The sequence below is a fragment of the Terrapene carolina genome, unplaced genomic scaffold (genome assembly GCF_002925995.2).
Source record: "Terrapene carolina triunguis isolate 2854851 unplaced genomic scaffold, T_m_triunguis-2.0 Scaffold18, whole genome shotgun sequence".
In the NCBI taxonomy this organism is placed as follows: domain Eukaryota; kingdom Metazoa; phylum Chordata; order Testudines; family Emydidae; genus Terrapene; species Terrapene triunguis.
This window is the reverse complement of record NW_020664369.1, coordinates 979,852-994,449: the sequence shown is the minus strand read 5'-3', so window position 1 is coordinate 994,449 and position 14,598 is coordinate 979,852. Positions and strand designations below refer to the sequence as shown.

Below are 14,598 nucleotides of genomic sequence, written 5' to 3'. Positions count from 1 at the left end.
AGATACAGAATTTATGTTCCTAAGAATTCATTCAATATCATCCAATGGGCACACCTTTTCTATTTCTAATGAGTGCAACTTCCCTTGTTCCACTGTAGGAACGGCCCTATCTCAATATTTCCTGGTAAAGAACCGGGATTCGTAGGGTTGGTTTCAGGATTATATTCTAATGCACCTCACAACTATACCAGGTAAAATATTCCCCAGATTAGTATGCATTCTCAGCCAACTCAAAACTGCTGTAATTCCACTGGGGCTGAATGGATTTATACCAGGAATTAATTTAGCCCACTATCCCGTGTTCATCTGCACATTAGGTGCATAAAACTAGAAGCTATGTACACTGTGTACAGACAGAATTTCCAAGATGTGGTGACATTATAAATATATGGGTTTTAGATGTTTTACATGACACTCTGTTCCATCCAAAAGGACCTACCATTAAATGCCATCATCACAGAGAGTGACAGATACATAGAATTTAACATTACAATTTCTGCTAAAGGTTTAGAAAGCCAGCAATTCTCACCTGCTGCTCCTCACATTTCAGCCAGTTGCTGGTCACATAACAATAGAATGGAAGAATTCTATCGAAGAATCGCAATGTACCCATGCTGGGGAATGTGTTCTTACCCCAGGTAGTCAAAAATAGATTGATTGCCCTTGACCATTTTTCCAGAACTGCATGGAAGGAGAGAAGACAGGCAATGTGAAAAGGACATATTAGTAACGAGGAGAAGTTGCTTTATCAGTGAACTCACCCAGGCCTAAAGTTTACTACAATTCCGTGGCAGCTACTGCTTAGTTCAGGACTACACGCTGAAATCCCACATCAATTTTGAGCTATTTCTCTTCCCCCCATTCCATGTCTTGTTTCTGAAAAGGCTTTTAAATTTGCATATCTCTCAATCTTTTTTCAATTACCATCATTTGAAGACAAATTTTTTCTCCCTTCCTTGTTACCTCTTAATTAGAGCTGGTTGAAAAAGCAGTTTAAATTCAATGAAAAATCTTTACTGATAGGTTTTTTTTTTCTTCAAAATTGCAAAGTATAAAAATCATTTATATTTTTCAAAAATCAAAAAAATTCAGCCACCTCTTTAGCTGCTCCAAAACACTGGATGCACACTTCCTGATCAAAATTGTCATTGACATTTTTCAGGTTTGTTTTTCATCAAATTTGGAAAGAAAAATTATGGAAAATATAATTAAAAATCAAAATATTTCAACCAGCTCTCCTCTGAATGACTCGCGACCTCTGCAGTTATTGTTTATTTAACCCTAACACTGTATGATTTCATCTTGAGTTACAGTTTGTCTGAAAGATGTTCAGTGCCCCTAACATCCATTGGCTTTACTGGGATTTGAAGGTATTGGGGAGCACTTTGCCCTAAAAGTAGGTGTATCTAGTGTCCTTGCTAAGAAGAATTAGGGCCCAATCCTGTTCTCTAGGAAGTTGATGGCAAAATTCCCATTTATCTCAAAGGCACAGGATTAACCCCTTACTGAGCATCACCTGAAAAGCAAAGGAAGAGAGAAGTGGAGAGGAAGAGAAGACAGAGAAAGAGGGTGAAAGGAGATGATGATAAAGAAACTAAGGGGAGAGAATGGGTGGAGGAGTGGAAAACAGGGGCTTTTTAAATGTACGGTAATGAAATCTGCTCCCTTCACCTCCTCCCCCAGGAGCCTCCTGGCAGATGGGCAGTGTCAGCCTTTGTGTCTGTTTATTTTAAATTATATCCATGAGTCATAAAGGGCCTGAACTTACAAATGCTCAGCACCTCCTGCAAAGTACAGAGCACTCTCAATTTCACTGAGTGCCACGGCAGCCAAGGAATGCAGCACCTGGTGCAATCCAGGGCAGGGAGCATAGTTCAGGGCCTGTTTGCAAACTTGGTCAGTCACTTCAATCTGTACCAAGACCCCCCTCAATATCCATTTTGGGCACTACAGTAAGTGCTGCACTTACCACCACAAAATGCTTGTCTCAGCCTGCTGTCCTTGACTGACTCCAACATGGAGAACATGGCGTTCAGGGTCCTTCCCACATATGGGATACACTTAAGTGCTGCAGAAAAAGGCCAGAAGAGAAGGAAGAAAGATAATCAGCTGCTCTCTGCCTTCTTACAATACACTTAGAAACACCGTGGGGCAGGATGCTATGGGCTCCTAGGCCATTTTATGCTGCATAAGCAGAGCAGAATGGCTTTAAAGCAGCCATTGAAAGCCAGTGGGGGATTCACCCTGAAGAGGGGAATCCTCTACCAGGGTACAGCTGTGCCCGATGCCCAACTCACTCCCAGAGTAAGGGGAGAGAGCACTGGGGCAGGATGGGAAGTGGGGTGGAGAAGAGGTCCACTAGACCTGATCTTCCACTCATTCCCATCCTCAAGGAACTTCAGTCAGGGGCATAAGTTAGAGCTTGCACCTCCGTCTGGATAGCTCATGATCTGGAAGCCAAGAACTAGCAACAGCAGTTAATCTTGTGTCTCTCCCCAGACACACACGCATGCACACACGCAAACAGAGCTCTGTTTAGCTGTAACATTTTTAGGTAGAGAGTGTAATCCCCTGTCCTTAAATGAAAGACAATAACTTTGAAACAAAAGATGGACGTTACCATACCATAAGCTGATGACAGGTTGCCCAGCGTAATGAAAATATACTCTTCAGGCTCCTCCAGTAGTTGCAGATGACACTGCAGCTCAGACATCACCTCATAGAAATAGCAGCGTGCCAGGGTCACTAAGGTGTTGCTAGCTGCCACTTTTAGTTCATTTGTTGCTTCCTAAAAAAAAAAAACCAGAGAGAGAGAGAGAGAGACTGAGGTGACTGAAGCCGGTTGCACTAGCCAGAGTTGTTTATATGAGTCAAGTCCTTATTTCTGTGCATAAGTTGTGAATGAACCCTCCCAACTTTCTGTGGATAGAGTCATTAGTCATAAATATTCATCGAGTCATTTGGCTAAACAATTTTCAGCCTTTGAGTTCCTTGCAAGCTGCTTAGTTAGACTATTTACTATTAGCTACTTGTGGTGGATGTCATATGATATTTTCCCCTGCTCTTCCCTGAGGAGGTAGTGAGACACAGACTGGGCGGCTTCAAGATATTCAGAGAGCTTTCCTGGAATAAACTGTCCCCCAAAAGGAGGCTGACTTCCTTTGGAACAAGAGAGGGATTTTTCCATGAGTTTTCCTGCTGGCAAACTATATTCTAAATCCAATGCTGCTTCTTTTGGAGATAGCTCAGATTCTGTCTGTCTTGGGGCTTTATACTGCCACTTATCGCTATAGTATCAGAGCGCCTTCCACATAACATCAGGATCAATAATGAAATCCCTAGTAGACTTCGGGAAAGACTTGCTCGTTAAGAAACCATAGGCCTCTCTCTGTGTCTGATATCATGTGTCTCGGGTCCTGATCCTGCAAAGCACTTAAGCACATGTGTAACTTTCGCATGTGAGTTCTCCCATCCTATGCATGTGCACAAGTGCTGTCTAGGACCTGGGCTTTGGTCTGGAGGAAGGTGTGGGCCTCTAACAGGAGAATACATTTTCGTTTCAGTATATAGTTTACCCCCCAAAAAAGAAAGTTTTAATTAGTTAAAGCTTTGGATCCTTTGATTAGTATCTCGGGAGAACTAACTTACCTGAGTCTCTCTTATGTCGTCTGAGACCAGGGTTATTATTTCGTTTAGTAGACTACTCTCTAGGGCCCCGGTGTCCTGCTGTAATACTTTCTCCAGGACACAGTAAATGTCAACTCTGTCTTGCTGCGGACAAAACATAAAAGAGAATAAACAATTGGAAAAAGGTTTTCTTGATGTCCACACAGTAATTTGGCTAATAAGCCACTGCCCTAAAGAGTTTACAATCCACACATGAAATGACTAGCCCAAGTCTTATCATAACAGAGCAGGTCCGTGGCCAGGAAGGGAATCCATGTCTCCTGAGTCATTATCCAGAATCCTATCCATGAGGCCACACTGACTCCTCAGCCTGCATGCTCACACAAGTAATCCATTGGTTTAATTGGTGTAAAACATGCCATGCCCTCCACAATCACCGCATTCAGCAGCACTTCAGAAGCAGCTGAGCAATTTACATATTTTAATCTTCCTGGAGAGAAAAGAGCCAGAATAAGCGCCCTTCACTGCCCCCTTATCTAGTTTCATTTATTTAAAACAAACAATAAAAATGAGCACCTTGCCCTTGCTCTATCCACTCCAGACAGAATTTGTAAATTTGTAATTACAAAATACCCAACTGCCGCAGTAAGTCCTCAACAGTTCCTAGGGGAAATTAGCTCAGCAGTTAGATCTACATTGACAGTCGCACACTCGAAGGTGTCTTTTATGAGGCCCATCAGTGTAGAAATTCACAGATGATACTAAATATGGAGGAGTTGTGGTATCAGTTGGGACAGAGAAAAACTAAAGAGGGACACAGAGAAATTAAAAACCTGAGCAGAGAACAAGATTCATTTCAGAAAACTGCCAACTAGCACATCTGGAAAGGAGGTAGAAGTAACTGACATAATGGGAGGGAGAAAAGTGGGAAGCAACAAGTGCCCTGGGGGTGACAGTGAAAAACAAAGTCAACTTGTATATGCAAGGTGTGATGGCTCCCACAAAGAGCCATGTGGGTTGGGTCTTTTACACACAGGGATCATGGCACAAAGCAGGAAGACACCAGTTCCTCTCTGTTCAGCTGAGGTGTGACTGCATCTGAATTGTTGCATTTTCTAGCACCACATTCCCAGAGAGCTCAACAAATTGGAAGTAATTCATGGGAGAGCAAAAAAAAAGAATGCAGGGGGGTGGCGGAATTGACTTCTGAATAGAGCCCTGCAACCTGACCCAAATCCTACGGGACCTGACTACAGGCGTCAGGGTCAGGTTGGATGAGAAAACCCCTCTTGGACTCAGGTCAGGTCGGCTCTCCTCCTTTAGCCCATGGGATCGGCACAACTGTGACCGCATGTTCCTGCCAGCCACCACCTCCTTTCTGCGCTGCATGCACTGTGGAGTGAGGATGCCAAGGAGTCACAGCATCTCTCTCTCTCTCTGCAGCACATACCCAGCACAGTGTCAGAGGATGAAGCCATTGCTGCACATTGTTGCCGCTGCGCCGGCCCCATGAGCAGGATGTGGTGGCAGAATCCGGTTTGGGGGGAAGGGTTGGGATCAGGATGGAAAATGATTCAACCCTCTCAGGGTGAGGTGAGTGGGCTTGGGGCCCGTTCAGGCTGGGTTTAAAAATTGGGCCCAAGCAGACCTCTACTTCTGAAGACAGCCTGAAAGAGCTGCCTATGGCAGATGCGGCCAAGGGATGACTATGCGGGAGACATGATAATACCATACACCTATCTGAAGGGTGTGAACACCAAGGAGGGAAAGGAATTTTTTAGTATAATACATTTAGATAAAAGTAGGAGTAATGGGATTAAACTAAAAAAAGACACACAATTTAATAACAGGAAAAATGCCCCAACTGTGAGACAGGTCTATTAGGCTATGACATAGTCTTCCTAGGAAAGTGGTGGAAGCTCAGTCATTAGGGGATTTTAAAATTAGTTTGGCCCAAACAGTGAAAAATGACTGCTGGGAATTCTCCTGCATTAGCAGGGAAATGGACTGGATGATCCAATGGGTCTTTTCCATCTCTGTCTCCTGTGAGTCTCTAAATCTATGTGACCTGCATGCCAAGGTCATAAAGCACTTTGGAATGTTCAAAGCCAATCAGATGTCTTGACTGGCTAAACAGTCCAGTGGTTCTGCTTGAAAAGGACTGCTTCTGCAAACTGCAATCATACCAGACAGCTCCACTGGGGAGAAGCTCCTTCCATTCATTTTTAAATGTAAGGAGGATTTGTTTAATTGAAAATTGTCTCTGATAACTTATGAATACATAGGCACTATGTAATTCAAGTAATTAATCAAATTAATTAACATAATTAATTGAGTAATTCAAATAATTAAAGTAGTAGGAGGCCAAGTACAGTTCTGAACTGAACTGCTTATCTTGGCCTCCTAGTACTTTAATTGAAACTAAAATGCCTTCTGTGTTGGCCCTTAATAGAGAAATGGACTTTGTTGGATGCAAGTATTCATAAATGGAAAAAGGGGTCTGAATATTACTCCTGGGGGAATTCTGCACTACTGTGCACGTGCATAATTAATGAGCCTAGGATTTAGAGCAGGGAGTCAGTTCACTTGGGTTTTATTCACATTCTTTTACTAACTTGCTAAGTGGTGTTGAGCAAGTAACTTAATTCCCTGTGACACAAATCATCCATAAATGGGGATAATGCTTACCATTCTCACAAGGGTGCTGTGAGTCTTAATTCATTAGTATTAGGTAAGTGCTTTAAGATTTTTGGATGAAGATGCTAAAGAAGGGCAAAGTATTATTGGAAGAGATTACTGCAAGTCCTATAGTGTACTTTTACTATATCCAGCCCATGTACTCCACTGTGTGTAAAAGGACAACGCTTTCTTTATAGAGCATTATATCATCCTGATCTGTAATAACAGCATTTTGCATTCTGAGTTTATGCCTGAGGACAGAAGGATGAATACTGATTATACTGATGGTGCGCCAGGCCAAGTTCTATACTGAATTACCCCCATGCATTCCCCGATACCCCCCTGACGTCAGGCAGAAGTTGGTGTGGACACATGGAAAGCGGATGTAATTTCATGAAATTGCCCTACCTCATCCTCTTCCAGTTTCTCTAGCAGAACTGTCATAACGCTAGCCAGCTTGGTCTCAGCTATACAGGCAATCCTGAGGGCAATTTTGCCCTTATCTTGCTCATCCATATTTGCCAGGAGGGAAACAACCTCATTATAAACACCTGAAATTAAATAAAAGGATTCGGCTGGTTACCACTGATAGTAGAAATTGATGCCGGCCTCTTTAATTCACTGTCCAGTAAAGATTCTGCAGGAGCCCAAACACTGTGAGAAGAAGACCTGGGAATCATGTAAATCCTCTTCCTTGCGCCTGATGACCAGGTTTGTTTGCTGAACTACCCAATGTGTTTGTGGGGAAATCATAATGAAGAAAATTTGCTCCTTTCAAGTAGATCCCCACGTAAAATAATCTTCCTTTTCCTCTTTACTATCAATTCAAGAGTTTTGATCGCATACAGAATAATAATTTATGGTCAAAATTTTCAAAACTGGGTGCCTAAACTTAAGCTCCTAAATCCATATTAAGGCACCTATGCCCTGAGTCAGCATCCTAATCACATGCTTAACTCTAAGCCAACAAAGAGACCTAAAGTTAAGCACATGTTTAAGAGTTTTGCTTAGTCAGGGCCTCATTTTCAAAAATCCTAAGCACCCACATGTACCTATTGGCTATGCTGGGAACTTTTTGGGGCTCAGTATCTCTTGAAAATCAGGCCACTTTTTAGACATCGGTATGAATTTAGAAGCCTAACTTTAGGCCCCCTGTTTTGAAGAAAGCCTTTAATCTTATTTTATGGTCGTTTAAATACTTGCAGAGAAGACTCATGGAACAGAGTTCATCCGGTTGCCTGTAGAGGTCATAAAGGACTTTTCCCCCCATGTACAATTGACTAGGTGTACGCTGTGAGTGGGGTCAGGTGGTTCCTTCCAACCTTCATCTGAAGCATCAGGGATTGACCATAGCAGGAGAAGGGACACCTGGTAAGGTGGACCAGTGCTCCAAGATGGTTCAGAGAATCTGTTTCCTTAGATGTCCTGCTCACATGCTCAGGGTCCAACTGATCTCCAGAGTTGTGGGTGGGAAGGAATTTTCCCCTGCTCAGATTGGCAGGGAACTTTGGGTGGGAGGATGGGGCACTGATCACCTGCTAGGATCATCTGGGTATATCTGACCTAATCAATTCTCTACCATTGCAAGGGCCTCAGGCATTGGTGGAATCGCAGTCTCTCCTGTTCTCTGCCTATGGCACACAACAGTTTAGTCTCCTAAAGACTGAAATGTTTTAGTCCAAGACAAGTTTTTGGGTTCAGTATAGGGTTGCTAGGTGAAATTTTAATGGCCTGTGAAATACAGGAAGTCAGGCTAGATGATCTAATGGTCCCTGCTGGCCTTAAACTCTAGGAAACTATGAAACAGCTGATATATTAAAAAAATCTGGATTTTATCTCCCATGTATCTCTTAGCTGTGGGCAGAAATTCTCCAGGAGACTTACTATTTAACAAGAACTCTGAAATGCCATATTTATCTGTCAGCATTCCAAAGCATGAAGGAGGAACTAACAAGATTTCCCCTTCCCAGGAAAGACTGCTTGAGGTTAGGTGATTGCCCATCCTTTATGCAAATTGCATCCTTCACTTCTAACACCCAGATGGAAACTGAATCATAACTATCCTACATTGCCCATCTAGCTGCAGTAATGATAATGTCGGATTAGGAGCACTAGTATTGCTAAGAAATGTGACCCCATGCTTTCTTATCCTGCATTTAAGATATTAGCAGAGCTTCATTTAGACAGCTAGAGGAGAAGTCCTTCTGCATTTTTTGTTCTAATTTCCCCCATCTCTGATGGATTCCACAGCTAGATGTTGGCTCCATGGATGCAGAAGACACAAAATGAGGACCCATAATAAACATAAAACAACTGGGAGAAAAGAAGGAAGATCTCCCCCATAGCATTCAATAGAAACTCAGATTCTCAGGAAAGTTTCCAGGTCCAGAGGTTGTAGGCCAACTCCTCAACTGGTGTAAATCAACACAGCTACAAGGAAGTCAACAGAGCGACACTGGTTTACAGCAGCTGAGGTTCTGGTCATATAAATGGAGAACATTACAGCTAATCTATCTGTATGCCTATGCTTTCTAAATGTGTGTGTGAATATAGAATGGATATAGAGAATACAATGCTGACCCTTACCTCTGTCGGTTACCTCCTGCTCACTCACAAATGTATTCATGTTTAATACTTCCTCCAGTCCGACCTCCAAAGAGCTCCCGTACTGATAGGCAGCTGGCCTCTCAGTCAGTCGTGTCCAGGATAACCAGTTAAGATTATGCAAGCACTATTATGACATCATTGTGACTGTGACACACCACATAAGCTGCTGCTGACCAGGTATGTGCTGTAATTACATGGTCAAGATCCTCAAAGTTATTTAGGCTCCTAACTCGCACTGAAATCAGTAGATGTTAGGAACCTTAATACATTTCAATATCTGGGCCCATACATGTAAGCAGTCCAATAGGTGGCTAAATTTGCTCCAGTGTCGAATTTCTCATTCTCTCTACGTCATTTTGAATTTTGGTTCAGTCCCTCTCTCAGTTTGCCACACTTTCCAATGTCGGTTTAATCTGAAAATCTGCTCCTGGTTGAATTTATATAAAATAAAAGCACCGAAGAAACTGCCTTGGAGAATGCACAATGACACTTGAGTGTGGTTGGTTGGTTGGTTGGTTTCCTTTGTTTTTTAATTTGGTTGATCAAAAAGCCAGATGAAACCTTATTGAACTGTATTACAAATATTGATTTTATATTGTTTTACAATGAATTGAAATTTATACTTCATTTCCATGTCCTGCCAAACAAATCAACGACATTAATTTTTATTGTGTTTAATACAGTGTGGTGTCATATGTATGGCCATATGTAGAGCCAACACTTGATTTTGGAAGTTATGTTGCCTTTAAAGCATTCAGAGTGTTGACACTCTTTGCAGTAAACCATATGGAAAAAGAATTCCAATTACATTTGTCCCTTGCTATGCATAACTTATTTTGTGCCTTTCTACCCTTTCTGATTTTGTCCTTACACATATATGCTATTCTTTTGTACTCCACCTTAGTAATTCGTCCACTAGTGCACATTTAATGTTGAGACTAATCACACATATGCACAAGATATCACCTACGATGCAGGACAGGTAGTGCAACTTGTGCATTATTCAGTTACACCTCTTACTGTAATATAAAATTCACCTGTTATCACTATAGGTCTCGGTGAGAACATGCACAACTGGTAAGTTGTGACTCTTACTGATGCATGCTGTCTCTGTGTTTAGCACTTCAACATGCAAGTTCTACACTAAAAAAGCACACTTTTGCTGGAAAAATGAAAGACATGTTTTGCTACCAACTTCAACCTAGGACATGCAACATCTGTACTGGTGCATATCTGTTTAACTGGAATATGCATGCTAATACAAGTTGATTACTGTAGCATTCAATAGTTGCACTAGTACAGATCCTGTTCAGAAATATGCAACACCTTTCTTGGTCAAATGAGTCCTGTTCTAGTTACAAGGTTTATAGGCTTGTACAAATTTTGAAACTGTAGTGCTGATTGTTGTTTAAACATAAAGAACATACCATTCCTGAGTTTCCCAGGTATGAAATACAAAACAATGGTGTGTTCATTTTTGAAAGATGCTGCAGAGTGCACAATTACATCATTCACAGGCCGCATGTGCTTCACAAGCTTGTATTCCACAGCATTTGGAAAATAACTTAAAAGATGATGCTAACGTTAATACTTTTTGAATTTCCCACATAGTCAATAGCCCCGTTGGAGGGGGGGGGGGGAGGAAGATAGAAAAGTGTATGTTTGTACAGGTAGTCGGTTATTTTTATAATGTACTGCATAATAATATAAAGAATATGCCTAAAGAGTGTCAAAGTTGTGGGGACACAGACAGCAATCAAGAACATTAAATCTAAGGATGATGTTTTGTCTTTAGCTCATACTTAGAAAAGCTGGGCCCAGCAGAGCCATTCTAGTAGCTCTTCCTTGCTCCTCAGTATAAGGGGTCTGGGTGGGGTGGAGGGGAGTAGGCTCTGGCTGTTCTTGGATGGCTCAGTGCAGCTAGAATATAAATTGAAGCACCTCTGAGGCTGCTCTTTTGTATAGTGGGGACTGGCCAGGCCTGTGAGTTTGGGTGGCACAGAGATGGCACAAAGATCTCTTTTTTTCCAGCCCTGTGCTAAGTGCAAAAATGAAGACACGGAATCAGTCAAGGTCTTCTTTAGATCCATTCTGAGCTGTTTTTAAATTAGGTTTGAGACAAAACATATACATGTTTTTTTTCTTATATGGAATTTAAAATCCATATTAATGACCAAACAGCTCTGAATTGCTGTCAAGTGAACCTGAGTTAATGTTTTTGAAGTGATTATTTTTTTGTCCCGTGGTTCATTCAGAAGTCTTGCCAATTTGTCGGATAAAAAGTGCACAATGCAAGACCTTCAGAAACTCTCTTGGAAAGTAGTGACTCTTGTCACCAGCAGCAGCCTTTACTTCAGTTTAATATTTCCATAATTAAACAAAAATCATTTCTTGATCAGTGCCATTTTTATTTGGTGATGTTTTTACAGTGATATAAGCTAGAACAGGTCCGTTATCTTCCATTTACGAGCACTCGTAAAAAAAGTACAAACTAAAATTTCAAAATATGAAACAGAATTTGATTCCAAGATGGATTCCTGGACAAAGTATAACCCCTGTAAATAGAAATTCATAATAGCAGTGCTGCTCACACAGCTCACAAGACAGTAACAGCTAGTGCTGCCTTACTGCAACTAACCAAGACATTTTCTGCACCTTGTTTAATCTCTTTCAGGTGGGAAAGGGGGCTGAGGTCTGTGGAGGCTCCCTTTCTTTGCCAGCATTAGCAACCCGCCAGGAGTAAAAAACTGCACCAGATTTATGAAATGAAGGAGGATTTTGCCCCAGAAAATGACTGCTCTCCGAGTGGATGGTTCATCTGGATCTGAGCAGACTCCAAATACTGATACTTATATCTGCACCTTAAGTCAGGGCAGCCCTGGGCAGAAGTAGCACTAGGCCAAAGTTTTAGGTGGGGGCTGTAACTTGTCTCAGCTCTATATGCTAGTAATTCTCCTGAAGTCAATGCAGTTACTCTGGATTTACACAAGTGTAGCTGAAATCAGAAATTGCTTCTGTGACTTCATGTTGCTAGTACCCGTTTAAAATTTCCAAATGGTTGGTGTAAATTTTACATGGTTAGTTTTGGAATAGTTGCTTTTACTTGATCCTGGCCACCAACTAAAATGTTTAAACTCCAGGCTTTTTGTGAAGCCTAAATATATTCACCAATGAAAAGCTTTTAAACTGGTGTCTTTAAAAGAAGAGTAAAAAAACAAAAAACTGGGGTCAGTACTCTTGGTGCCTTTTCTATAATTGTACCTGGTTTTTAATTACTTCCTTTCACTACCAGCATTGAATTACAATGTATGTGCTATATAGCTCTTTATCAGAACTCTGTACAGTTGTGAACTGCTGCTTTATGACCTGATGCAATAAAAAAAAATTGTCTGGCTCCCACGCTGTGACCGTGGAAGCCTCAATCTCCATATATTTAATTGAAATGGAACTTTACACATTAAGTATTCCACACAGAAAGAATGGTAACAGAATTTGAAAATAAACTCCTTTGGAATGAACTGGAATGCTCTGTATTAATACTGGAAATACTCTAACATTCTGAAATATAAATGTTTGTCCCATTAACTGGCATTATGACAAATATAATTGATCTTTTCCCAACAAGAGTAATGACCTCAGTGGAAACATTTTAACCTCTTATATTTGTACTTAAAATTTTCAGTAAAATACAGAGCTATTTCAAGTTACCCTTCCAGATCCATGGGCCTGGTGGTGTATCTACTGATAAAGACCCTGATAAAGCAAAATATTTACACACATGCTTAATGTTAGCCATATGAGTAGTTCCATTAACTTAATGGGAATACTCATGCTTAAAGTTAAGTATATCCTTAAGTACTTTGCTGAAGAGAGTTGTAACCTTTCAGTGAATGTGACCACTGATTAGTTAAAAATGTTCTCCCATTGAAAAAGCTTTTCTGCTTACCCCTTTCTTGACTGTGGAACTTATTTCTGATAGAAGATAAGTAAGTGCAGCTTTCTTGGATAATCGGGATTCCCAAGTGCCAGGAGCAGGATGACCTTCTGCCTCCTGAATATGGAATTGCTCCTTTGTGTAACACATTTGACATAAGTAATACCGTGTGAAAGAAATAAAGACTATAACATGACCTCCTTATATGGTTGCACGCTTACAGCAGTTCCACACAGTAGTTAGTGCCCAACAGGGGGTCCCCAAGACTTGCATGTAAAACTAGTATAGATGTCTCTTTTTTGTAAGTTTTATTTTTGTAACTGTGCATGTAAAGCATCACTGAATCAATGGATCTGTTGAAGAACTCAGCTGCTGGAACCATGCAAAATGTTTTGAATTGCCCTTAAAATATGGAAAATGTTTTCTGAATGCTTTATATTCTTTCTGCTGTAAATTAACAACAAAAAATTTCCCCGTACTAAGTGTATTTCTTTTAACATTTTCTCTTCCATTTTAATCAAGAAGGAGCTGAAGATTCCTCAAGTAATTATATATATATCCTTGTAAAGTATGGATCTGTGTCACACACTTAGAAGACCTACTTGTAAACTCACATAGTCTCTTAACTGACTGAATTTCAAAGGTAGACAATTTTTTAAAACAAGTTCTGCTTCTAGTGTGTGTACAGCTCCCACTGGATTCGATGGGATCCATGTACTCATGTGAGAGGAGAATGTGGTCCTTAAAACCTATAGTTAACTGTTTCAAACGAGGAAGCTAGGAAATAGGGAACACAGTTATCTAATCAAAATGATCAACAAGAGTGAAAAACTTGAAGTCACTTGGACCTCTCAGCCTGGGTATTGATGATGTACATTATATAGTCACAGTCTTGACTCTTTTCTGTGGTTTTTAATTTATACTCTTAATCAGGCATATTTCAGAGAAGGGACCAAAATAATTTCTAGACCACATCTTTTAGAAAAACATCCAATCTTGATTTTAAAATGGTCAGAGATGGAGAATCCACCACAAGCCTTAGTAAATTGTTCCAGTACATTTCAGAGCTATAGTTGCACTTCAAGTAGTAAAAAGGACTTGGCTTTCAGATTTAGGCCTTCATGATAACCCCAAGCTGCATTATAATTACTCAAAAATGCACTGCCTATCCTTTTATTGTTTTAGTTTAAGATGTTTTAAGCTCAGCCCAGAGACTCTCATCATAGTGTTCTGCACCTACCACATGGGGGACTCAGGTACAACTCAGTGGTTCCCGCGTCTTGCTTCCGAGTCTGGCAGCAAGAGGCAAATGCTATGTGAGGCTCCTTTTCCCTTTTTTCTTTCCTTTTCCCAAGGGAAAAGAAATGTTCTTATGACAGTTAAACCAGATTTTACAGCAGAAAGGTAACCAGTTTCTATCACTCTGGGGTCCCCTCTTGTTCATGTTGCAAATGACAATTTTTAGCAAGATGGATACAATTCACAAAAGCTTAGAAAATCCAACTGTATTTAAATGTAGGGGGGCAAATTATCCCCTCTCTAGCTCAGTGGTGGGCAACCTGTGGCGCGTCAGGGTAATTCCAGCCACTGGGAGCTGCGGGCGGCCGTGCCTGCGGATGGTCAATGGAAACACTGTCTCGCAGCCTGCCAGTGGATTACCCTGACAGGCCGTGTGCGGGCCACAGGTTATCCACCACTGCTCTAGCTCCTCTAAAGCTAAGAAAATTTAGCAGAGCCTTATGCGGAGATTA

At 41.1% G+C, this 14,598-nt stretch overlaps 1 protein-coding gene across 1 annotated transcript in view; it reads right to left on the bottom strand.

The window, feature by feature from the left end:
- Positions 1–8,932, bottom strand: part of LOC113406629 (maestro heat-like repeat-containing protein family member 2B) — a 54,668-nt gene extending 45,736 nt beyond the window's left edge. Inside the window, exons 1-6 of the mRNA XM_029911710.1 lie at positions 8,893–8,932; positions 6,715–6,857; positions 3,649–3,771; positions 2,626–2,788; positions 1,970–2,068; positions 530–681 (exon numbers count right to left, since the gene is read on the bottom strand). Of these exons, the coding sequence (XP_029767570.1) occupies positions 530–681; positions 1,970–2,068; positions 2,626–2,788; positions 3,649–3,771; positions 6,715–6,857; positions 8,893–8,932 (720 nt within the window). The remainder of the gene's footprint in view (positions 1–529; positions 682–1,969; positions 2,069–2,625; positions 2,789–3,648; positions 3,772–6,714; positions 6,858–8,892) is intronic.
- Positions 8,933–14,598: the final 5,666 nt, after the last annotated feature.